At 37.4% G+C, this 26,355-nt stretch overlaps 3 protein-coding genes across 5 annotated transcripts in view; 2 read left to right on the forward strand and 1 right to left on the reverse strand.

Moving 5' to 3' along the window:
• Window positions 1-96: 96 nt before the first annotated feature.
• Window positions 97-12,254, forward strand: LOC145769996 (uncharacterized). Of its 2 annotated transcripts, none has more exons than XM_082581569.1 (9): window positions 97-383; window positions 3,306-3,415; window positions 3,599-3,875; window positions 4,991-5,105; window positions 9,254-9,394; window positions 10,110-10,271; window positions 10,911-10,970; window positions 11,148-11,252; window positions 12,102-12,254. In XM_082581569.1, exons 1-9 carry the CDS (start codon window positions 242-244, stop codon window positions 12,148-12,150), a joined length of 1,161 nt encoding a protein of 386 aa, XP_082437695.1. In that variant the 5' UTR covers window positions 97-241; the 3' UTR covers window positions 12,151-12,254. The 2 variants fall into 2 exon arrangements, with proteins under 2 accessions (XP_082437695.1, XP_082437697.1); XM_082581571.1 differs by having other exon boundaries at window positions 3,360-3,415.
• LOC145769997 (tetratricopeptide repeat protein 36-like) lies at window positions 12,235-16,491 on the reverse strand. The gene is made up of 4 exons (XM_082581572.1): window positions 16,353-16,491; window positions 14,880-15,074; window positions 14,341-14,513; window positions 12,235-13,923 (listed from the first exon to the last, which is right to left on the reverse strand). The coding sequence occupies exons 1-4, from the start codon at window positions 16,456-16,458 to the stop codon at window positions 13,819-13,821; spliced, it is 579 nt and encodes a 192-aa protein (XP_082437698.1). The 5' UTR covers window positions 16,459-16,491; the 3' UTR covers window positions 12,235-13,818.
• A 7,336-nt stretch (window positions 16,492-23,827) lies between these two features.
• The window catches only part of LOC145770027 (polyamine-transporting ATPase 13A3-like), a 33,580-nt gene continuing 31,052 nt past the window's right edge, over window positions 23,828-26,355 (forward strand). For both annotated transcript variants that reach the window (XM_082581610.1, XM_082581611.1), the window contains exons 1-2: window positions 23,828-24,042; window positions 24,133-24,245. In XM_082581610.1, the coding sequence (XP_082437736.1) occupies window positions 23,949-24,042; window positions 24,133-24,245 (207 nt within the window). In that variant the 5' untranslated portion in view covers window positions 23,828-23,948. The remainder of the gene's footprint in view (window positions 24,043-24,132; window positions 24,246-26,355) is intronic.

A 26,355-nucleotide genomic window follows, 5' to 3' on the forward strand; every position in this document is an offset into this window, starting at 1 on the left:
CGTTTTAATATCAAAAGCATAGCAACTGATTGTTCATTGTTGAGAGCACTTGGAGAGAGCGCTTAAACATAAAAACAAGGTATTGTGTATCACTTACAAACATTAGCACCGTTACACAAATGCTTTGATACAATTACTTTTGTATCGATTTAAAGAACAGAAGATAATTGCATATCAAGTTTCATGTCTCAAAGAATAGAAGGCGAAAGAAGTCAAGACAGTTAGTTTTTCTTGCATAAAAATGTCCGATTCTGAAACAAAAGAAAATACGAAACTGAATTCAGTCAGTTCGGATGATGAGAGTGAAGGGAAAAGAGGCATATTTGGTGGTTATGATTCAGACAGCAGCAAGGGTAGCTCATCATCGTCTTCAAGTTCATCAGGTAATTATTGACTGCTTGCAGTGGTTCTCAACCGGGGTGCCGCGGCACCCTGGGGTGCCAATTGCAATGCTCAAGGGTGCCGCGAGATATTGAGATATTGCAATACTGCGGCTCATTCTTTATTTTAACTTTAACCCGTTAAGAGCGAAATTTATTTATTTCTAACCGGGTTTCAGTGCGTATTAAGTTTGGCGTCTCCCAGTTATTCCCTGCTCCTTTCTGGAGAGTCGCTTAGTGGGGAAGTCGCTGGCGGTAGGTTGATAATCCGTGGTAAGCCTTTGTTTTCTCAACCAGGAAAAACAGTGTGAAAGAGATTTTAACTCGTTGTTGTTCTTTCCATAAAAACGTTTAAAACGCATCATTATTGCAAGGTTTCATGATTTTATTTTGCGAAGATACCGAGAAATCCATTTTTACTGGACTCTCATATTGTTTTGAATCTTAAAGAAGAAGAAGAAGAATTAATTGACATTCGTAACAATGGAAATTTTAAGCTTATGCACAAGCAGATGCCTCTCGACGAGTTCTGGATAAAAATTCAAAATGAATATATAACCTTGCGTTTGGAAGAAAGCTATTGTGCTTTTGCTGCAGTTTTCCACGTCATACCTATGTGAAAGTGGATTTTCTGTATTAACGAACATAAAAACTAAAAAACGAGAACGACTGCTTATAGTCGAGGAAGAAATGCGAGTGGCTTTATCGAATGTGCCTCCAAATATTAAGGGCCTTTGTGCAAGAAGTCATGCCCAAATTTCACACTAACTTTTGAATAAATACCTTTATTTACCCGCGCTATAGGCTACTGTACAACTCATTCTGTTATTTCATACAGTTATTTGAAATGCAGAAACCTCATAAAATTGATCCAGTTTTACCAGGGTGCCGCAAACTATTTATCTCTTTGATAGGGTGCCGCAAGGTCAAAAAGGTTGAGAACCACTGGCTTAAGGTTTAAACAATTTTTGAAAATATGTTTGAACTTTCTACTGTTCATTTTTGCGCAAATTACTTCTGGTAGATGAAACCAATCTGCCTCATAAATGCAAGCCAGATAAAAGCTGCAACTGATTCCGATCAAGCTTCATATTATTAAAAACACTTTAAGCAAACACTGGTCGTTTTCAAGTTTACGACCGTTAGTGGAATCATTGATTGATAGGTTTGGAATCATCATACAGAAAGGGGACGGGCGAAATAGAAGGTTTCATGAGTAGACCCTTATTACAATCTCTGTACCTGGGTATTACACGTGAGCTCTGGGCCTTCAAGAAAATAATTTAAGCCCGGTGCCAACAGGCTGATAAAATTATCACAAGTGGCGTATCATTACAATATTAAAACGTAATTGCCAGGAGAGAAACTGCTTCCGTTAGTATCTCAGCCATCAAAACTAATATTTTTTTGTTGATATTTGGCAACAAGCAACGCTATTTGCTTCAAGATTTAGTCAATAAGCCAAACTTAGGGGGCTCTTCAATAACCTATCACATCATGCTATTTTCTTGCTTCAATTCTGCCCTAAACGACGTCGGTATTTTGTCGTTAATCTACGATACATAGCGCAAGATTAGTTCTGGCAAAGGGGTTGTGGAATGGCACTTTTCATTTCCTTGCCAGCAAGTTAATCTTTCAACAGATTTTCACTTGGGATTTGCCCACACCAGTAAAACTTGAACGCCTCTGACGAAAAACGTTCTTTAAAAAAATCATCGGTCCTTCAAATTTTCAACTGGATACTGTATAATTATATACGAAGAACACTTTATTAGAAGTTCAGTTTGTAAGCACTCTGAGGATTTATCGAGTGTTGTCAGAGTTCTCAAAGTATTTGAAAAGCTTAACTAAAGTGAGCCTTTGACGCTCTTAAAGTAACTCTTTCACTTTTGACATAGCCTACAGCACTAAGTAACTTCTCCATTAACTTGGTTAAATACCATTTTATTTTCATTGATCATTTTATTGTTTTGTTTATCCGTAGGCTGAATGCTGTAAGATGAAAAATCCCGATTCATATCGTTAACCGTCATAAAGTTTTCCGTTTTCATAGATCATCCGTGTGAAAGGAAATGGCATTGCAAATAGCAAAACTTTAATATTCATTTGCAAATTCTGCATTTTTTTCACATCTGTCTCCTTCGTCAACTATTAAACAAGGATAAAACTTTCAAAAACAGTAGTTTATCAGAGCATTTTTGTGAACCCATAAAGTGAAGTGGTACCGTAGGTTGTTACTGCGCAAGCTTTCAATATTCAAAAGTTGAGTTTGGTTCCTACACCGGTAATTCAGTAGGCTAAGGCAGTTCAGCTGCAGATTAAAAAAAATCAGGTACCGGTAGGCTAATAAAATCACCACCAGTTTTCGTGTGTGAGCTATTATTTTTAATGAATCTATTTCTCTTGAAAGTTTTAAAAATACTGTAGTTTTTAATAACGTTACTGTTGCAATACGTATACCTAAATTTAAAATATGAAAATCTTGACATGCATTCACTTTCAATTTATCTTCACTGAAAGAAAACAAAAAAACGATCAAAACACGTTGCCGATTGAATTACGAGTCATTCTCATGCCAGGCTTGTAACATGGCTGTCGTTGGGCGTTTATGAATTCCTTTGATGTTTATTCTGAGGCATGCGCACAATGGCAAATGTTATTAAAGCGTATCCAGTGCCACAGAAGACCACAAAAGAGATTTAACCCCCAGGTGTAAAAACTAATCATACTCAACCGAATACAACGATACAACGTCGACTTACAATGAAGTTGATGTAAAAATTAACTTTATTTTTGAAAACATATCGATCAAAGCTACGTTTCAATAGTAGCATTGCAGTAGGCTATAAGGAATAAAAAATTTTGAATGTGTTAAATAAGGCTTTCCATTCAGCCAAGTGCAGTCAAACATAAGATTTTTTGCAGCTTCTTCATCTGGTAGCGAGCGAACATCACCTGTAAATGAGAATTCTGTTGCAGAAAGTGAAACAGATGAGTCTAAAGCAGTTTTGGAAAGGAAGGACTCAGATATATCAGTAAGTGGCTAATTATCATTTTCTACATCAACATAAACCCAGCTGATACAAACTAATAACTAGCCTACGTAGATTTTTATGCTAAACTCTCGACGTCTTTTAAGTTGTAAAATCTAATAAAGCTAGCCGAGCTTGTGCAAACTTTTATAAACTGATAATAAACTTTCTATGACACTTCTTCAGATAAAACCACCTTCTGTAGAGGATTTGGAAGCAAAATCTTTGAGTTCACATTCATCAAGAAAAAGTTCAGTATCTTCAAGTTCTAGCAGTGATTCCGAACAAGAAGAGCCGCCACACTCTCTTCGGCATTCAACTTCTTCATCTTCTCCTCCTCCAACGGCTAAAGTTGCTACTCCTCCTGAATCTCCTAAACCCATGCCTTCCGAAACAGAGCACGAATCTACTACTTCATCTTCTTCGGAAGAATCCAAATCAATTAGAAAAGTTCAGATTTCAGGTACATAACAAAATGTCTGCGCTAATATATCTTGTGAATTTCTTGTGCAAATGTTTGATGAGTGCAAACGCTCGATGTGAAGACATTGACAAGATCAACATCTGAATTTAACCAGCGCTGCATTGAGAGTGTTCTTCCACTTGTTTCAAAAGTTTTAATAAGTTTCCGCATCATTTTCTGAATCCATGTTCACTTTGAATGGGATTGTCGGTGAGGATTGTATTTTGAAATTACGCTTTGTCTAACCTTTATAGGGCTCTCCCAACACTTCTGCCTTGTGTTTCATGCAGTTTTTCGTCTACGTTTTGACCTTCTAATGCTCTCTTATAAAGTGCTGGAAATTTAATATGCTATTAATATTTTTAACATTTACATACTTATTTATTTCCATTAGCCTACCACTAGAAAGAGGAAATTATTGGTACAAATTTGTGTGTCATCGACATAAAATTTAGGTTACTACAGGGCCTACCAACATAAAGAAGAATAAGATAGCCTAACTCAGGGGTCCGCAAATGCTTGTTGGCGCGACCCAAAAAACAATTGTTCCAAAGCTTCGCGACCCAAACGTTTCGAAAGCATACAATTTTGCGCAAAATACTTTGCAATTTATTATCAATTTCAAAATGGCCGTCTCCACGTATTAAGCCCACATCCAGACTGGACAATTTTGGGTTTGTTAAGCGAGGGACGATTCTCTGCCACTTCTATACTTTCAGAAATTCCGGAATGGACCAAATTGGATTTAATAAGCGGGTGGACCTATTAACCGCGTGCTTAATAAGCGGAGACTAGGCTACTACCATTGAAATTATAATTTTTTTTGTAGACTACAAAATTGTATAAAACTTATCACATCCCAAAGTATATGATTGTAGGCTATTTATTTTTGCCAAACAAGTTATATTGATAGTAGCCTAAGGTTAAACTGTTTTGCGACCCACAGTGGATGGTCTTGCGACCCAAATTTGGGTCGCGACCCACTATTTGCAGACCCCTGGCCTAGCTCAAATCTGCTGCTTATACTAACTTAATCTGCCACGTTCAATTCATGACATCATCACCACCAACTTATTCAATTGATTTCAATCGTATCTGGTTGATTTTTGTGTCAGATGAACCACCCGAAAGACCAACAGCGGCACATCCTCGAAGTGCAAGATTTAATCATGCTGATGCCACCAAGCGGGAGGATCTCACGTCAAGTGAACTCCATGTCATAAGATATCGGTGAGTGAATCCCAACAATTAGAAAAAGTAGTTGAAGATAATATGTTTGTAAAATGAAAGATCTTTCACGTCGGTGCACGGTAACCTGCACCACGTGAAACTTTTACAATCAAAACAAACAATAGGGAAAAACTTCTTACCAAAGTGACACTGTCGCAAATTTTGCTGTAGGCCTATACCAATAAACAGAAATAATTGAAGAAGTAATCGGCAACTAATTAAATAGTAATTACAGTTTGTTGTGGTCTTCAGTTGTTTATTATATTACTTGACGGGCATAGTGCTGCGCCGAAAACGTTCAATTCGCTGTGTTGTTGACTTTGGTGCAGTTTTAACATGACAATCCGAGTGGGCTACTTTACTGCCAATCCTTTGCTCATAAATAGTACAGCAAAAATAATGAATCCCTTTTAAACGTTGTTTCAACATGCATGTGCGGAAACGAATATGTTATTGACTTTAACGTGGTATTCACATTTTGATGCTATTCCGTTACAATAACGTAGGAAGGCAAATAACGTACCATGCTAATAAAGGTTCTGAAACATTATTAAAGTAACATTGCTAGCCCACATTAACGCGACATCTCACAGACGATACTCAAACATTGGCGGTAGGTTATTGACTGTATGCTGTGCCTGGTGAAATCACCCACATCACAGACATTAGATTTTTTTACCAAATACAGTACACTAAATAGCAACCGGTACCGTACGTAGCCTACTGTGACCAATCAATCGAGTTTATTTCAGGTTAGCCCCACATTCGGTTTAATGTACAGCAGACTACAGCAGGGATGGAGTAACCACGTGGGCTTCGTGGGCCTGGGCCCACCTACTTTATTTTCTGAGTGGGCCTGGCCCACCCACTTTTGAAAGCCAAATATTTTTGAAAAGGTACCGTAACCAAAGATTTGACCAAGATAACCTGCAGTTTTTTGTGATATAGAGAAAGTAATTTTAGCTGCAGCAAGGAAAGAGGATGCAGCAACTTTGTCTCTAAAAGAAGGCACTTAAACCAGGCTAGATGGGGATATTGATGTTAATTCTCTCAAATACGAACTCAAGCTGTTAATATAGATAAAACACTTACATAAATCTATCAAAACTGATAGCTTACAGTTTTCCCTGGAAATCCCTATGTTTAATGCTACGGCAAAAAGGTTTTTTTCATGCCACAGACTGGTGAAAAATTAATTAAAAAGCAAATTAACCCAAGAGCACTTGAACCATAGGATGAAAAGTTGAACACATTCACAAAAACTTGATCGATCAGGTTGATCTCACCTCAATTTGCCAAGAATTTATTGCTTTCAATGATCGTATTATTAACTTTTTTAGGAAAATATTTCAAGTGTAATACCGTACAGTAGCAGTCACCTATATAGTGACATTTGAAGGCACCTTGTTGTTGTTTGATACCAGTAGGCCTATTATATTTGTATAATCAGGGCCGGATTAAGGCGGGGGCTGATGGGGCTGCAGCCCCAGGCCCACCAAAAAGATAGGCCCACCGATAACAACTTACTAAGAGCAATTGACATGCTTATTATCAGGATCGAAAGAATAAAGGACGAAAATCATAGAACAAATGCTAACTTTGTAAACCAGTGCTTCTTAACCAGGGGGCACGTCTCCCAAAGGGGAGCGTCAGCTAATTTCCATGGGGCGCGAGACCTACTGAAACCACTTCATTTGCCAACAATTAAGCCTTTGTCTGATACACGTTGGGAGGCATGATATAACGCTATAGGGTTAGCTACATGCGCTAAAAAAAGGTTATCAAGCAGTTTTTCAACTGTCTAATGAAAGCAATGTCTAATGACAATGACGAACGAACAGCCAAGGGGTTTATCTTGTCAATGGAAAAGCTTGAAACCGTTGTTTTAATGAGATATCGTCGTACATAATGGAACGGCTTCATAAAACTAGTCGGGCGCTGCAGGATAGCAAAATTACTTTGAATAAGGCAACAAATTTCCTTCAGGGTCTACATGACTTTGTTCAAACATTAAGATCCCAATTTCAAGAATTCGAAGAAAAGGATAGAGTATTAAGTGGCTGTCATCATTATATTGAAAAAATTTCAAGAAAGAAGAGAAGAAAAGTATGCTTGGATAGCGAAGGTGGATCTGAAGACACATCACTTGATCCATCGAGCAGATTCAAAGTAGACTCATATTTGCCAATCATTGACCGAATTATTTTGTATATGAAATCCGGAATTGTAGCATACGATCGTCTTCAAATAAGATTTTCATTTCTAGCGGAATTAAACACCATGTCTAACTGTAAAATTGAAGAGAGTGCTAAAACATTGTTTCACATATTCTAATGATCTAGAAGAATCACTGCCTGAAGAGATGATTCATTTTTCTGCACTGCTAAAACAACACCATTTTGACAGCGAATGCAGCAAAGAAACTCAAATGTTTAGACTCATCAATGAAAATGAATTTATGCATTTCCTAACGCATCAGTTGCACTAAGAATGTATCTTTGTCTGATGATTTCTAATTGTTCAGGCGAGCGCTCATTTTCAGTGCTTAAGAGTAAAGAATCAACTGCGTTCATTCTTAGGTCAGAAAAGGTTGCGTTTCTTAGCTCCACTCTGCATTGAAAACGAAATTTTGGAAAAAATAGACACCGATGATGTTATGAACAGCTTTGCTTTGTCTAAATCCAGAAAACATGTCATTTGAATGTGTTTAGGCTAATAAGTAGCCTAAATACTGTACTTCGGGTATAATTTTTGTTATTTCATTTTAATTGTGATTGGTGCTATGAGGGGAATGAAATATAGGCCTCAGATTACCATATAGTCCCAGGTCCATCAAAACCTTTAATGAGCCCTGTATATAATGGTGGTGCAGCTGTTATGTATGCACATAATAGCCTACTGCAGGTTGTTACTCCCGGATAACTTTTCTAAGTGTTGAATATGTGTATATACCAGTACCGGTATTCCTGGTATTGAAACTTTGTGGTAATTAGCTGTGCACTGTTGATGCCAGAATTATACTGTAGCCTATTTGCATATTGGTGCTGCGGCTGTTGCATATGCGCATGAGGACTCACGCACGTGTCGAAAGCGTTTGAGTTGATTTTAATTATGTTATATTTTTTGTGTGTAATAAAGTATGTTAAACCCGCTAAGGTTAGCCTACTATGTTTTATTTCTCTATGGTTCAACAAAGCAAACTCTCTACCAAAGCTATATCACTATAAAGCAATTTAACAATTTTGTAAATGTTTTGGCCAAATTGGACCCAAAAATGGAAACTTTTCGTTTGTTGGTACGAAAGGAAATCATGAAAACTCAATGTAGCCTATAAATGATACAAAGTAATTGGAATGCAGCAATGCTAAGGGGGTCTGGGGGGCTTCGCCCCCCAGTAGTTGGATTGACTTTGACTGCTGCGCCTCTGGGCCCACCTACTTTTAAAATGGTTCCTCCATCCCTGGGCTACAGCCTACAATAGTAGCATAATATGCATACACTATAACAAATCACTTTATTCATGTTAAGGCTACATAATCACGTCATGTTTATGGCGTTTATGACATAATATACTTTGTCACAGTGAAGCCAGGCAGGGTATGAGATGGAATGGAATAGAAGACGTTTTTTCCATCTTCCATCCTGAGATTTTCTTCCATTCCATCTTAGAAATCTTCCATTTTCACATTTTGTGATCTCCGCGTTGAATATGCCACAAATAAACCTAAAAACCATAGGCTAAATTTAAGCTAAAAATTTAACAGCAGTATTTTCTAAGGATTACGTAGCCTACCGTTTGCTGTCAGAACTAGAAGCGCAGATGGATTCTATAAATACAGAAAGAAACAACACGTAGCAAAGTTAAAGAAACTGTAGTAGTAGTCTACGTTGGAGAAGATAAAAAAGTAACGAAAATACTTGAACATTACTTTTGTTCAGGTTGCAAATACTTTCAAACGTTTACTTTTGAGACACTTTTGTTTTGTTTCCTTCTGTTTTCTATCAACTTTGCCATTGTAGTTTTTCGTTTCGAAATGTACAAAAATCTATATCGTTTAACCGCCTTCTCGAAACAAAACCCACGAGAATCTCCAAACACAGAATTGGTGTCAAGTTATTTAATGTTTTGCCGTCAACCTATTTTGCAGAAAAACACGTTCTGCTCCAGTACGTCAGCGTGGCTTTCATGCTCAAAGTTCGAATTTGGTTTTCTTGCAGAGAGAATGTGAAAGACTAGAAAGAAAAATGGCAAAAACAGCCAAAGCTAACCTGGTCACACGACCCAAAGTGTGAGTTTTTACCGTGTTTTGTTTTTCGCTTTTTTATTTCCAATTTCGCTATTCAATGGACAGCAGCACAATAAGCATTGTTGTACTCTACCTGTAGAGTGTAGAGTAAGCTACAATTTTTGCAATCACAATTCATGTTAGATATTGCCTCTTGATGAAAGTTTGTTCAAATATATTGACTACCAGAAGGCCTACATGCCAAAAGTTAAATGTGTGGTAAAACTATGGAGTGCTCGCATTGTAAGCACAAACCATCTCAGGCTGTTCAATATTGTTCACGATTCACCACCGGTGGGTCGAATCCTATAAATATTGTGACAGCTGAATGTGGAGCAGTACCAATCTGCTTTCCTTCGACTCAAAAGATCCTGATTTCAATTCCCAGTTCATTAGCTCATTTTCACCATTAAACTAAAGAATTTCTTTTGAAATATATTTGTACCAGTTCAGCTTGCTTGACCCACCGACACTGGTTCAATCATTCAGGCCGACAACTTGACACTTTTAATTTCCGTTAAAGTGCCGCTGATGTTTCTGTCCGCTGTAAGTAATAGCACCAAACTATTAAAAGTGGTGGTTTTATGTGCTTTGCCTTTTTACGGTCGATAATCACAACTGCTTTTTGTCGATTTCAAATGTTCATTGTTGCTTCAACAAAAAGTTAGATAATTTCATAACATAAGCTGGATGATTGCTGACGTGTTGCTTTTTACAGAGCACCATACAAGCCGTTTACATGGAACAGCTTGGCACCGTATTACAACACTGACACACTTCGTTACATCATCAATATGCCAGTGACTGTGCGAAGAGGGTATAACACAAGAGCGACAGCCAGTGGTCTAGTAGATCCTGAAGTTTCTTGGAAAATGGACCAGTAGGTGGCATATCATGCCTGTTAAAACTTCATTTTCCGCTCTAAAACAGGGCGTTTTAGCTACATTGTGTCATTAAGTTCATATTCAGGTCTGCTGCAAGTCAGTGGTATAGCTGCTGAGAGGAATATTTGTGCCTGGTACCGATAAGATCTCAGAGCCTCTGAATAAATCGAGAGGCAAATAGCCTTGTAGTAAATTTGTCATAAAAGATGGGCTGTGGTTTTTCGATAAAAAAGCCGAGTTGTCTTCAGACAACAAATTGATTGGATACAAACGCATCATATCTGGAGTATAAACGGTGTCTTTTCAGTTTCCGGGCTCCAAAAACCATTTCGGGCCCTGGTCCAAAAATAATCCCCTGTTAGAACTACTGGGAATGTCCCTCCAGAAATCGAATCATCGCCATCAGAACACACCAAATATACGGCCACTGATAACTAAGATTACCTTTTTCTGGACCTCTGCTATGTTTGTCATATATTGTTTTTTTTTTTTCGTTGTGATGGTCAGAAATGAAAACAAACTGAACTGAGTGAACTTCTAATTTTGGTAAAGCGCACTTTATTGTATTTGCTCCTGATAGCCAGGTTGAACTCGAGTTAGACAAGCAGCTTTAACATATACTTTTTTTTATACAGCTGCTTGACACCAATGACTCCTTCTAGACCTGAATTGTACCGACAACATTATGCAAGAAGGTAGGTGAAAGAAATCTAAAACTATGCTAAGACAAAGGGCCTCACCACAGCTTGATAGTTTGAATATAGGCTACATAACTTGTGTAGCCTCCAAACTTAAAAGCATCTTGAAAGACATTGCAATAGTAAATCATCATGGGAGTGCAAACATATTGTAATATTTCTTCGTTACTTCAGAACTCAGTCTGCAATGCCACGAATACGCGCAGACAACAGCCTTCTAACTCCCCGCTTCCCCAGATTGACTGCAGATGCATACAACCTTGCTACCACGGATACAAGGTATACTCGAGTTAAAAACTCTCTTTTCTATCGTCTTCCAACGTCAAATATTTTACTTAGAGCCGGGGCCGTTGAGAGGATAATTTGAGTTCGATACCAATGAGATTCTCGGGCCCCAAATCACGGAATGGCCCGTTTCGGTGAGTCCGATCCCTTAACGGGGGATTTTTTCAATTTTTTTTTTAAATTATCGGGTACCGTAGCCTAATTATCATTGCCGTTTTAGGGTTAAGGTTAAAGGTTAGGAACTCACCGAATCGGACTCACCGAATAGTAGCAGACCCCCCAAATCAAGACACTAAGAAAAATGTATTACATCCTATGAATGCCTGCAGTTTTTTTAATTTCTCAGCCCTTTGGATAGCATCCGGGTTTCTAAAACCATCCCGGGCACTGGACCTCCCTGTCAACGCTACTGCTTAAAGCTATATTAAAAATACTTTAACTTATTCAATACTTTACTTAGGCTATATTCTTAAAGTAGAAGACCATGACAACATAATAGGAACTTTTAGTCAGCAAAAAATCACGCAAACTATTTGGCTGATTGAATACATTCTTACCTGGACAGACAATAAAATTACAAGATAAAATACATCAACGTTTAATTAATCACTCAACGTTTTTTTTTCGTGGTGTAGGCTACATTCAAACGGACCAATTCAGATGATTATTTTTTTAAATTAATTTAAAATTAAAATTTTATTTTAAATTAAAAACATTTGTTCTCCGTGATAAATTCTAAAAGTTCCTATTGTATGGAAATCAGTAAAAAAGAGAACTTTTCTGTGATTGCGAGCATCAGACGAAGGTTTGACGAAGTTAATTTGAAACACGTATTTTTTGCAGGACGCCATCGGGAAGAAAGAGTCGCTTGAAAAAAGTTGCAGCAGTTTAAAGAGATGATCCGACACCTGTGTTCAACCCATGCACTTACGCAACTGTACTTAATAGTCAATAAATATTTAGCCGACAAAGTTGATTTTCTGTCTTTTATTGTGTACCACCCACGTCACATATGTACAGAAATCACAGTGTCGCATAAAGTTTTTAAATATACTGTCCAGAGACGAAACCAGTAACCACCCTTACACAATTCATAACATGGTCGTGTTGCACAATACTGGTGCTCAACTTAGGTACAAGTTTGTCTCTTCTACACAAACCAGTTGGTAGACGTTCAATGAGTCCAATATGAAAAAGATTACTTTGAAACAAAATTTACGAGTCATTACTGAGGAAATTGTATCGTTTCTAGCACTCACACGTTATAATCCAGTCAACCATCAAACGACATTGTCAACCAAAGGAAAACGAGACCAAGAAAGCTGAGAACGTATACGGTAGTGTTGGGCAAATGTCCATGTAATAACCATCATTGAAATTAAATATTAGGCAAAAATTAGATTACAAACCGCCATTCACGCAAGCAGTATGCAACTCAACTCTAGCTTGTTCCTCGTACACACCAACACTTGGAACATCTGCAGTGCATGAAAATACTGACAAAACTTATAGGAAATATTAAGAGATTGCATTGTGTATGTTAGGTTTACTAGCTGCTCAGAGCGCCAGCACAAACAACGAATTGAGTTCGTTGCAGACAAATACCACCGAGTAAAAGTTTATCCCAGGCGACAATGAAACGATGTGAAAAAGGGCAAGTTTTGCTGACTGGAACACCGCACATTGGACATAACAAAAATTCAAGATATAAGGCAGTTAACATGAAGAGAAAATCAAAAAGTCGTTAGAAATTATAAAAATTATCGTCTCTCACGTAAGAGGCAATATCGAAAGTCGACCTCTTAGGATTGTCAGCTTTACTTTTCCTACAAATTACACAGTTAACAAATATCTGCACTGGGATATGTATGTGATGTTATATTATTTTGAAAGGACATGGTGCAAACTTTCAGTAATACCAGCTGTTTTGAAGTGTAAGCAAACAGTCCATAATAATAATTATTCAAACAAGGTACGGGAATGTTATTGTACAGACCAGACAAAAAAGTGAACTGGTGTTAAATTTACAACACATGGCAACCCTTATGAGATAACCACACCGAAAAATGGAAGCATGAAAGGGCAAGATCAACTCTCGGCACCTAATGGGTGAAACACTTTGTAGCTAACAGCATTTTTCAATCAATACACTAAAAATTCACCCTGTCAACCTCAGCAAACGGGCCAGCATCAGTAGTTCAAAACCTCTACAAGTATGCCAAACTATCAGGGTATGTAAAGACCAATCAGCCATGATTATACTAATAAATTTTATAAAAAGATCGTAAGAAATAAAAAAATTGGGACATAAATAACACGAAGTAGGTGGTTAATTTTACATTACATTCACATTGTTTAATCAATTCTCATTGCGGAACAGCTATTACCTCTATAAACTGAAACCATCTAATGCGGCGTTTAACAATAGACGTCGAACATAAATCACGCATCAAAGCACACAAAATAAATACATCGCTTTAAGCATCACAGAAGTATCGCATAGATCACTTATAAAATCAGTCAAAAAATAACTACAGTATGTCATTTGACTTGGGAAGTTTTAATTACTGCTTTGCTGCTGGTCAGAGTTTTCTTTTTGCAAGTCTCCGATGACTTGTGTCAGCATCTTATTGCACAAGGCAGCATAAGGGTTGGACAGCACCAGCTGTAAAAGATTCAGTTTTATTGAACTTGCGGTATGACTAAAGCTAACCGTGCGAGCAACCACCGTGCGAAGAGGAAACAGAAACACAGCAACTTAACTTTCGGACATGACACATGTTTATAAGACAATTTTGCACAGTAATTTTTAAAGTTTAGGTTAAAGTTGGTACTGCATTGATTGTTATGTTAAATAATTTACTATGTGCAGAAGTGTCGGAGACGTTTAAAAAATTCCTTTAACAGTCCTTGTTCAACTATTTTCATGTTAGATCAATGCTGGCAACAGTTCTCCTTTTGCTATGATTAACTTTACCAGAAATGTGCATGAATAATTGAATATGCCACTTCAATTGGCGCTATTACACAGTAGCATGACACAATTACATGTCTCTTCAGTTCTTGGAAAAATAAACCTCACCTCCTGCTTTGCAAAGTTATTTCCAAGATGAGCAGCCTTCTTAAAGTCTTCTTCAGCTGCTTCCTTATCTCCTTTCAACTTCAAAATCATAGCCCTTTGAACAAAGGCCAATCCTGCCACCTTGCCTTGTTCATTGCTCAGTGAAATGGCCACATTCAAGTCTCCCAATGCTCCTAACAAATGAAACTAGTAAAGAATACTGAAAAACAAATAAGTCAATAGAAAATGGAGATTTGTATGCTTGGAAGAGACACATAAATAACTATTATTGGAACCTTTAACAAATATACCAGTATGATGAAAAACAGAAGCCAAGTACTGATACTTATTTTTGTCTGTCTGCGTATGTTTCACATATTGTGAAAGCACTTCATTATTTTTCAGACATGATAATAAACTAAAACATGAACATTAACACCAAAAAAAAAACTTTGTGTAAAGCTTTGTAAATAGTCACCTACAGAGTCATCCTTTTGACAAAACTTTAGTTGATATGGTTTGAATGCTCAGAAAATTAAAAAAGACTTATGAGAAAACACCTTCAATGTCACCAGCAAGTCTTTTGCACTGAGCACGATTGTTATAACCTGACGCTCGATCTGGAAGAACATTGATGGCTTGGTCAAAGCATTTTAAAGCGATATCAATTTGTTTTGCTTCCGCATGCTTGACTCCTTTTCTTTCTAATTCTTTTACTTCCAAAAGCTTCGATTGATTGAAAGCTGCATCAGGGTCTAACAAATAATGCAAACAAATGGCACATTTCTTTTTGTAGTAACGCGATAAAAACAATAAGATGCAAACATGGCATGAATAAAGCAGCACACCTAACATTAATGAACAAAGACAAGCAATAGTCAGAAATCCTAATTAACCATGGGATAATCATATTCCTTTTTTCCCGGTGTTCCCGACAATTTTCACCAAATCAAACGTCATATAAAAACCGTTCAAGTCTACTGAATATTACGTCATGGAAATTCCTAAAGCATGTGCCAAAATTGCACCATCGTTCATAAGACCTGTTTGGACCTGTTTGGGCCTGTTTAAACAGGAAATATTACATCAGCTTAAACACCTGTTGGAATGACTTCATAATTGTCTTTCATTTATTGCGTCACAGTTACTTTCTACGTGAATTTGAGATATTGATATCTATTCTGGTCATTCGTAAAATGATTGTTTGAAAGTTGGCCGCACATTTAACTGTTGGCTTAGTGCTTGCTAGCTGGACAAAAGTTCCGTCTTTTATCCAAGTAATCTGTTCTGTAGTGACAGTTTTCAGTGGTGTACGCGTTGCACCCCCTCGTTTTCGGTAGCCGTGGGCTAATTTTTACAGAAATACACTTTTTGAAAAGAAGTTCAAGTGTGTGTTTCTTCGGTCATTATATGCAGACGAAAGGATCCGGGAACTTTAAGTTACAATTTTCCCACGAAGAAATTATGGTTTACCGCTGTGACCACCCGGTAATAATTGATTTGATGCATCAACTCATACATTCAATCATGATCAAATTCATTGTTAAAGTAATCATAATTGCAAACAAATGCCTTAACAAAAATATGGGTAACATTGTTGAATATATTACTATATTAATGAAAAGTAAGGTTTAAGTAATTAGCATTGACTGATTCAGAATAAATTGAAAGAGGACAACATTCAGCTCACCCATACAATGTCAAAATTCAATACCGGTACAGCTTACATTTCATTGTGCAGTCAACAAAAAAACAAAGGAACACAGACAATAACTAAAGAAACAATGTTTTGCTGTCATAAAACAATGTGCGCAATATATAGTAATAACAGATAGTTTTATTCATACCATTTTATTTTTGTCATTAACCCATCAGGGACAAAAAAGATACTACCAGCTACAATTGTCTAACAACACGCCAATAAATTGGAAAGGGTGGCAAAACCTTGAAAGGTTTAAATGTGCCTGGCTACTAGATCATGTAGTACGGGTATATGTTAGTGTGGTCACAAAACCCAAGTTAAAGCCTTATACCTTGTGGTTCAACATCCACCTGTTCATTATCATCAACCAATGGCAAGTTCGGATTCAATATCATTTGCAGCACATTTTTATCATTTTTTGAGATTGATGATGCCATAATGACCTATGTCAGAAGTACAGCATAAACCCTGTAGTTGCAATAAAAAGACAACTTGATTTATTGGCAACAGACCACACAATTGTAACATCAAAACAATCATGAAAACCTTCCACACTGGATCTCTCTCAACATTCATTGATTGTGAGGATTTTTATCCTCAGACTGAGATGTTTTTAGAACTAGAAGCTTATTGCTGACAATTTTATACACTTGGAGCAGTTTTGAACCAATGATACAGACTCGATCACCTAGAATAACAAGTGAAGTTCTCATTTGACAAAATAAGGCTAAATTATTTCGTCCAGTAGCCTACATGCCATTGAATGAAAATTGTCCTTGAATCGCAATGATCAATCTCTGTGTAACTAATAAAGTTCAATGCATTGTGGTGGTACTTAGACAAAAAACAAAGCAGTGATTGATTTCAATCGCGATTTCAATCCATTTAAATTTTAAACATACCACAAACAGTTAACCCCTAAACAGCAAATAATCTTTTTCACTTTTTCTCCTTACTCCTTAGTCAGTGTTGCCAGATTCTTAATTAGGTTTGTCACGAGAAGTCGAATTGATTGGTTTGGTTTTGAATCTTCATGGACTTTATCCTTATACTGACAAAGTTTTTGATAGGTTATTTGTGACAGTTATGCAAACTTGTGGAGGTTTTAATCCACTGACGCAGGGCCGGTTACCGAGATTGACAGAGTAAAGCTTCCGCTATCTACTTCCGCTATCTGCTTGTCGACGAATTAAATATTCCATCGATCCACTAGGTGCCGCCTAACGAAGAGCATTTTGGTTATTTGTTTTTATTCAATGAAATGAAATGGGTTGCGCACGCGCCGAAAGCCGAACCAGTGTCGCTTGATCTTGAGTCGGGCGCTCAACCATTGAGCTAACGGGGTAAACTTTTAAAACTGTTACCAGATGGCACAAAATTACACCAGATTTTTAACTTCTATAAATTGCAGTTATAAACCTGAAACAGCGCATTATTGTTGTTTCAGTGAAGATAATTTAAGCATGCCATGATACTTCAAAATGACAAAACATGTTTCAAAGAAACATACTTTTGTCACGAATGTCAAATCGTTGTTTTTTTGTTACGTTGGATTGTCCACAGTTCAGTTTTGCAAGGCAAAATCACTCGGCAAAAAAACAAAAACTATCGATTGCCAACATTAAAGATTGGGTTGGTTCATTCTTTCGCTGCCATCCTTGTTGTGCGAGCTAATTGCCATTTAAGTTTATTCGCTCTGTATATTTCTTTCTCACCAACAAAAACTAATAAACTGAATTGCAACAGAAAACACAATGCACAACTGGCAAATTCAATCCACAACACTTTTCATTAGGCTGTCATGCATTACTACATGTGTGCTTCTTGTTTTATTTTTTGCTGCTTGTTTATTTTTGGGTTATGTGAACGTGCTAGCTACAGACATACAGCCTAGCCCACCACAAGATTTACTATTCACTTCAAGCACGTTTTAAACTTTTTATGGTTTTGCCACTTTTTCCCGTTTAATAATGTGCTGGTAGGCCTATATGGACTATTGTAGTTAGCAGTATCTTTTTCCTTCCGGACGCGTTATTAACGAAAAATAAAATGAATGAAATATGATTGCATATATAGAATTTTTGAAGCGGCGTGATGAAAATCATTTGGTAGTTTATGGCAACACCGTAGACGCAATTGTGCCACTGCCCACTGGTGTTTTTTTGTCTCTCAAGCGTGGTTAGGTGATTGTGGCAAAAGTTCTAAAGCACAAAAACACAAGTCAACCAGCTAATCCTTGAATATTTATGTGCCACCACAAAATAAATGTGACTTTTTATTGTAATTTTGTCTAGAAATGTTAGTTGGAAGTGAGTAGATCATTCCAGTGTGGCAGCTGTAATCATTTGTAATGGAAGGGCCAGGCTACAATCTTAATTTGATAACCTGAAAGTGAGGTTTGATTTATCAAAATAACCCTAACTCGAAATTCGGTTCATCAACTATTATTTCAAGATTCTTAGCGTGGTCGGCACTTCTGTATTTTTTCTTTCAATCTTTTCAAGGGGAAAAATTGAAATGTTTGCGGCAACTCCAATCAGCGACTTCGGATGTTTGCAGCAACATCCGCTCTGTTGTATTTTTTTCTCGATCTTTTCAGGGAACGAAATAGGTTGCACCCAGCTAGCTCCCTCATTAGCCTGCGAGTGTGGCACAGAGGAATAAACTGCTGACCATGTCGTTCTTGAATGCCCCATTTACAAGGCCCCAAATGGAATACATGGCTTAGCAGAACTGGACGAAGCTATAATACTCACCTGGCTTTCCAAGACCTGCTCTGAAATGTGAACAATGCTGTCTCACACGAAAGAAGAAGATTCAGCGTCAGCGCGAATTGTCTAAAAACTTTACTGCGTAAAGTACTGCGTAAGCTCTTAAAGAAATTGACGGCGTCAGCGCTATTTTAGTCAGGGTCTCACAAAACGGAGGTATTCGACTTCTAACGAGTTTGGCTTTTGAGACTGTTTTGAGCTGTGAAAGACGATTTCGTCTTTTCTCGACTCAGATTAACCCAGGATACGATAAACAAACTTGAAATTGCATAATTGGATAGACGAACAGCTGCACAAAAAAAATTGTTCATTGCTATCAGTCTGAAAGTCAAAACGTCAAACAAAATTTAACTCTCATTGTGAAACGAGATTTTTCATGAAAACGAAAAATGACGCATACCGCTTGATGCTTAAAATCGGCAAAATAGTTGACGGCGCTATCACTTCCGTCTCTTCATGTGGAAAAAAATGGATTAAGTCAGCTGAACTTACGGTAACGTTCTCTTCTGTAATGCATTTCAGGTTTCACTATTGATCAATTAGCATTATTTACTTGTATATATCTTGTATGATTATATAACGTATTGTATACACTTCTGTCTAATATTCCGTGTGTATTCATTTATCCATCATGGAGCTGAGGAAGAGTAAAATGAACAATGGTGGTTGCTGGGTAGTTTGCAGCCTTTAAAACATTTTAAGGAAGGACAATTTGGACCAACTACTGGAGATGTTCTTCAGAAATACATATATCATCTTTAATTAAATCCTCGTAACCACCAGAGTGGGAAGCTCGTAGCTTGGGATACAGCAGTCTTGGGTTTTGTGGCCGTGCTAACTACTGATATATAGCCTACTACATAATTTTTCATTCAGGCACGTTTTAAATCTTTCAAGGTTTTGCCATCTTTTCCCGTTCGTTAACGTGCTGGTAGGTTTATATCGATTTTTGTAGTTAGTATCTTTTTCGTCCCGGACGCGTTAATGACGAAAAATAAAATGATTGATTGATTGATTAGTATGTCTAGCAAAAGTATGTCAGCCTGCTTGCATTCCACTGATGACAAAACAAAATATCCAAAACAAAATTATTCGTTTGGTTGATGAATACAAGAAATACAAACATGCCAAAAAGGAATCTCTTGTCTTAATTAAATTTCAAGAAACACTGACAACACGATTTGTGATATCTGCTAAGAAGGCCGAAAATCTTATTAACAAAAACAAAACATTGCTACCAGAAGATAAGGCAGAAGATATACAGTTTCTTAAATTTTGCAATAATTTTGATCTTTTCAGCAGCACTTTGAACTATTGATTCCATGTTATTTCACTCAATCCATTAAAGCAATCTCTAAATTTTGAAAAGAATGAATCATTTGGACCAGAAGTTGGACCCAATTTACACCTTACTGCTGCTGACAAGATGAGTTCAAAGATGTGGTGCTAACACGCATACCAAAACAGTGGTTTTCAATAAAGATTTCCAAATAGATATTAGCACCATTTTCACTGCCCAGATTTGCACATGTTGTATCAAATGAGAGACCAACAACATTCTCTTTGATCTTCCACTCTTGCAAGAGCAATAAAACGCTTTGTGCTATATGTTTTCCAGTGCCTTCTGAAATTGGAATGTCACCTAGCAACTTCTCCTTATTCATGCCATATCCTGTAACACAGACAGCTAAAAACTCATGCATTTGTCCCCTTTGTTTTCTTCGCTTTCCATCGAAGTGGACTACCAGATGTTCAGGGAAGATAAATTGGTCCTTTACGGTAGCAGCAGATTTAAGTTCATCATGTTATCAGTGTTTCTCGAAATTTAACTAAGGCAGCAGACTCCTTTTTGGCATGTTTGTATTTCTTGTATTCATCAACCAAACGAATAATTTTGTTTTGGATATTTTGTTTTGTCATCAGTGGAATGCAAGCAGGCTGCCATACTTTTGCTAGACATACTGCTGTATCCCAAGCTACGAGCTTCCCACTCTGGTGGTTACAAGGATTTAATTAAAGATGATATATATGTATTTCTGAAGAACATCTTCAGTAGTTGGTCCAAATTGTCCTTCCTTAAAATGTTTTAAAGGCTGCAAACTACCCAGCAACCACCATTGTTTATTTTACTCTTCCTCAGCTCCATGATGGATAAATGAATACACACGGAATATTAGACAGAAGTGTATACAATACGTTATATAATCATATATACAAGTAGAAAATGCTAATTGATCAATAGTGAAACCTGAAATGCATTACAGATTACAGAAGGTTAACGTTAAGTTCAGCTGACTTAATCCATTTTTTTCCACATGATTTAGATACATAGACTACATTATGCTGGGTGAGAGATGCTATTGAAATCGTGGCGGACCGTGACCATCTTGCACTTGATCAGAGCTCTTTCCGAGCAATGAAGCGTGTATTCTAACATCAAGTGCAATGGGTACCCAGATGTTAGCTACATTGAGATGATCGGTTTCACGTTATACTGTGTATGACTCCAGGCATTTAACATTTGTGGTGCCTAAGGAATACATCTCGTTGTAAGAATGAAGCGACTGCGACAAAATCATTCATGCATGACTGCTCGTATCAATTTTTTAATAACTTTTTTTCTGTTGCTCTGAGACACTTTTTAATATATTTTTAGAACTCTTTACCCCCAAAAACCCCTTGACAGCAACTTTCACCATTTTTCTAGTATCATTTGGCAATAAATTAACAAAAATCAGTCATGCGTGACTGCGTAATCTGGGTACTTAAAGGCAGTGGCTATTTGACCGGCTCCGGTCTTTGAATCTGAAACACTATTTGACCGGTCATGACGTCACTACAAAAGCACTTTTTTCTTTCAAAGCAAAAGACGATTAGCGCGTTAAGTTTTAAATTCAACACGTTTTCTTCAACTGAGTCCGTGGCGCATACGTAACGTCTCGGGCTGCCTTTCTTGAGGGAATGAGTTCGATACTATCCGGAAGCGTTCTTTTTTTTTTTTTTTTAACTACAAAAGGATTCAAACTGATATGAATGAATCAACAAGTGAATAAAAAAGTTTCAAAACGAATTAAAAAAGTTTTTTCTGGTCTTTATTTTTAACAAATTCCATTCATTTCTTAGCACAAATTCTCTGAAAAAATCACACCTTCTAATAGGCTGTAAGATTACGTTTCGCTAAAGTCCGAAGTTAAAAATTAAATCCAGTCTCATTGTCGCACAACAATCAGTCAAGTTTCAAATCAGCATCTCAACCAACCCTTCAAGACAACTTTCCACTTTCAAAAATTTAGTTAAAAAAAAATAAAGAACGCTTCCGGATGGAATCGAACTCATTCCCTCTAGAATGGCAGCCCGAGACGTTACGTATGCGCCACGGATTCAGTTGAAGTAAACGTGTTGAATTTAAAACTTAAGGCGCTTATCGTGTTTTGCTTTGAAAGAGAAAAAGAAAAAAGTGCTTATGTAGTGACGTCATGACCGGTCAAATAGTGTTTCAGATTCAAAGACCGGAGCCGGTCAAATAGCCACTGCCGTACTTAAACGGTCATAACTCTGGTACCGATTGTCCAATTTTAATAATTTTTTTTTTTAATTCTTCAGCTGAATAAGTGCTTTCAGATAATCTAGATATCAGCATACTAGGTTAAAAGGAAAGGGGTTTTAAAGGGGAATTTTGTAATTTTTATGAAAAGTTGTTGCTAAGCAACGGCAAATAACTTCCAAGACGTTGATCGAAAAAAAAATTTATGCATATTTTTGAAATCAGCATTGAAAACCCATGCAGAAAAGTCACAATATAGAAGAAAACAGAAGAAAGTCCGGGGATTGGGGAGGTCTAATCTCCATCCACCATTTCTTCCAGTAGTTCGGTGGAGAGAGTTTTGTCCGTTGACAAAGACGTGCGAAAGCTTGCAGGACTCAGCAACTCGCATTTTGAAATGCTCATGTTTTTAAAGAGGCGTAACAATAAATTTTACTTAGAACATGTTTTAGAGCTGGTATACAAGTCCCTCCCCCGTCTTGGTAACTCATGACAAAGATAGGACTCCACCAAACATATAGGGTGAAACTACTTTACCTTTACTTTACTGTTCACACACTTCAATCCACATGTTTTGGTCAATTCCTCTTTGTCATGATTTACCAGGGGGGGGACTTGTATACTAGCTCCCAGTATTGTCAGTATAAGAACCTGGCTTTCAATCACCTGTCCTGTAAATAGTCCATCGTGATAGCTGCACTGCGATCAGCGACCAAAACTGAGATGGCGACTTCAGTGCTGCTGTTTTTTTATATCTCAATCTTTTCAAGGAAATTTGAAATATGTTTGTGGAAACTCCAATCAATAACTTTGGCGCTGCTGTATTTTTTATCTCGATCTATTCAGGGGACGAAGTGTTCAGGTGACAAAATGGTTTGTACCCGGCGTAGCCATATGGTGACCATTTTTTTGGATGTTTAGTGTTCACTTTTCAGGAGTCTTTAAACCAATGTTTTTCAACCTTTTTTGAGCCATAGAACACTTTATTCATTAAAATAATACTGCAAAATACCAAACAGAATTTTCTAATGCCATAAAATACACAATATAATACAACAACAATTTGTTCGCTTTCAGTTTTTGTGGCGATATCTGGGCATGTTTCGATGTCGGATAAACATAAAGTTGAAATTCGAGCAGGAATTGCCGAAAGACAAATGTCAAGCACTTGAGCTTTTGATATTCAACCGGTGTTCCATGGAAAACAAGTCAAGCTAACAAATTTCTTGCGGAACACCTGATAATCTTTCATGGAATATATATACTAATGTTCTGCGGAACACCGGTTGCAAATCAAGCATGTGTTCAAAACTTCCTAAAAAAAGTTTACACCCAAAACTTTAACTAAAAAAGGTTTTCACCTGGTGGCACTGGCAGCAACATTGGTTTCCAGGAGTAACAAACAACTCAGGGGATACCCGTTGACTGTTGTAGCATGATGTATTGATCAAGATTCAATCATAAAATAATGTCTGTTTCAGGATGTTGGTTTCCTGACAGAGCTAATTGAAAGCCAACGAAGGTTGGAGTGTGCTTTCAGTCATACTATTTATAATGCAAAGTTTTGATACTTTTTTTGAAGCAAAGATTAGCTGACAACCAAAAGAAAAAGATGAATGTTCCTAATGGATACATTCATCCAGATGAAGATACAAATGGACAAGGCAGCGATGACGTTCTTTTGCCTTCCAAAGAGATTGCTCTGAGTGAGTTCTGAAGTTGTTACAGCATAGATTTCTACTTTTTCATAATCAACCAGAATGAATCGCACAAACTAACGTGTACATTTTTTTTAGAACAATTGGATTTCGAAATGGAATGTCAAATCAATCCAAACACACCCAATGAGTTGATTTGTCGAGGGTACAAACGATGTTGGTGGAAATCAGCACTTGCTTTGCTTAGCATAGTAAGTGCAGATGGTATTTTGTTTGTGTCGTACTTACTCATTAATGTTTGTGCTTACACTATTTAGTAAGTAGGCCAACAATTTTGAATGTAAGTTATAATTGTAGCATTTATTCCAACTTTAAAAAAAGGTTTAACAAAGTGCATGCACCAGGCCTCGAAATTCGTTTTTGTTGACGGCGGACAAACGTGTCCGGTCTGAGCACCTATCTCGGCGGACAAATTAAGTCTCACGGCGGACACACCAGTTTTAGCGTCGATCGTCATGCTTAATCAGTTTATCTTAATAATTCTTCGCCATTTAAAAAGACCAACGACGTGCGTTGGAAGAGTCAAAGCGCCGTGTAGCTGCTTAATATGCCGCATATCTGATTAACTTCTACCGAACGAGGTTGTGTAGCTTCTTGCGTCACAATGCTCTGGACACGAGTCGGAAAACTTCTACACTAACGCTACTATTTTCCGCTGTGCAAAGTTTCACTAGGATTTTTTCTAAGTTTATTTTTGCGTGTCATGTGAGCGAAAGTGAATTTTCCCTGGACCTTTTTTTTACTTACTTTAATACCAAAACTTAACAAATTTTGCTGCATCTTGCTGTAATAGCCTACTCGTATAATCTAATTTTGTAACCAACCTTGGCTTATCAATATTACTCGGAGATCAAAGCCAGACGTTGTGACGTAAGACTTGAACTAAGTTGCGCATGATTGCTGTAGAAAAATCGTACCGTACTCCTATCGATTCTTAGCGAAGAATTAACCTTTGTTACGCTGATTCGATGTCATCAATCGTTGAAGCAACGTAAAAATCTAAAATTTTCCTGCTTGAATGGAAGCTGAGGATATCGTACAGTATTTTAATTTTCTAGATGCGCGCTAAAATGCGCGGGAAATTGTATTCTCGCAAGTCGCAACAATTGTTCGACGTTCGTGCTATGCAATGACGATTTGTATCGCTAGTTCCTATGTTATTTCTCGGCGGACAAATATGACCGATCTAGATGGTACTTCCCGCGGACATCACATGCTGTGACGGCGGACATGACCGCCGTGTCCGCCGTGAATTTCGAGGCCTGTGCACCATCATGTACTTGTGCGTATATTGTCAATTTGTACTGGTTACTATGAAATAGACAATTACGGATTATTTTCTTGTTTCTAACTCAAAAAAAATAATGTTGTCATTTATCAAAAACAGGTAATATTCATAAAGATTCCAAAGTCAGATACTTTGAACATCATGTCTAGAACATGTCATGTGTACATATGGTACTTGTCTTTCTTCATGCTCTGGGCTGATGATCAATGTTTTTACCAGCTCATGTTGACCCAAATTATTCTGAGAGGCTAGTGGAAAGCAGTCAATTAAAAACAAACTCGCCTTAGCAATGTGCTATCAGTAGTCTAGAAAAACCAACCAAATGCGAATTTCGACAATATCATGACACCGACTAGGTATAATATGACTTGCATCATTTAGAAATTTAATTTTTCTGCACTAGCAGTACAGGGTCTGCTACTATTCGGCGAGTTCTCTCTTCGGCGAGTTTGTCTTTGTGAGTTTTGTCGCTTCTACCTTTGCTATGTTGACGTGTATTGTTTTTGATATGATGGTCAGAAATAAAAACAACTTAACTGACATAACGAATTTTAATTTAATAGTTCAAACATTTTATTTTTATTCCTTTCTGCACGATTTCAACGTTTAGCGACGTTAAAACGATGTAAAAATGGCAGTTATAATTAGGCTACAGTACCCGATAATTTCCTTTCAAAAATTTCAAAAACTCGCCGAAAAAGGCTCTCACCGAATAGGAAACTCGCCGAATCGGACTAGCCGAATCGGACTCGCCGAAACGGGCCATTTCGAGCAATACAGTACAAGCGATGTCGCTGACCAGCGCAGCTTCAATAACCAAGTGTCATGTCATTCCGATCTTGCAGCATTTAGGTCTCGCCCTATTGGTGCTAGTTGGCATTCGCATCACAGCATAAGGACTTGCTTCATGTTGATGATGTGGGCTGTCTCTCCGTGCCACAGGAAGACAACAATTCTGCTCCCTAATCCCTATTAGTGGGTGGTTTAGCGGAAGTCCAACTTGGTAGTCCCAG

This window comes from Aplidium turbinatum, chromosome 5, assembly GCF_918807975.1.
Source record: "Aplidium turbinatum chromosome 5, kaAplTurb1.1, whole genome shotgun sequence".
Lineage (NCBI taxonomy): Eukaryota > Metazoa > Chordata > Ascidiacea > Aplousobranchia > Polyclinidae > Aplidium > Aplidium turbinatum.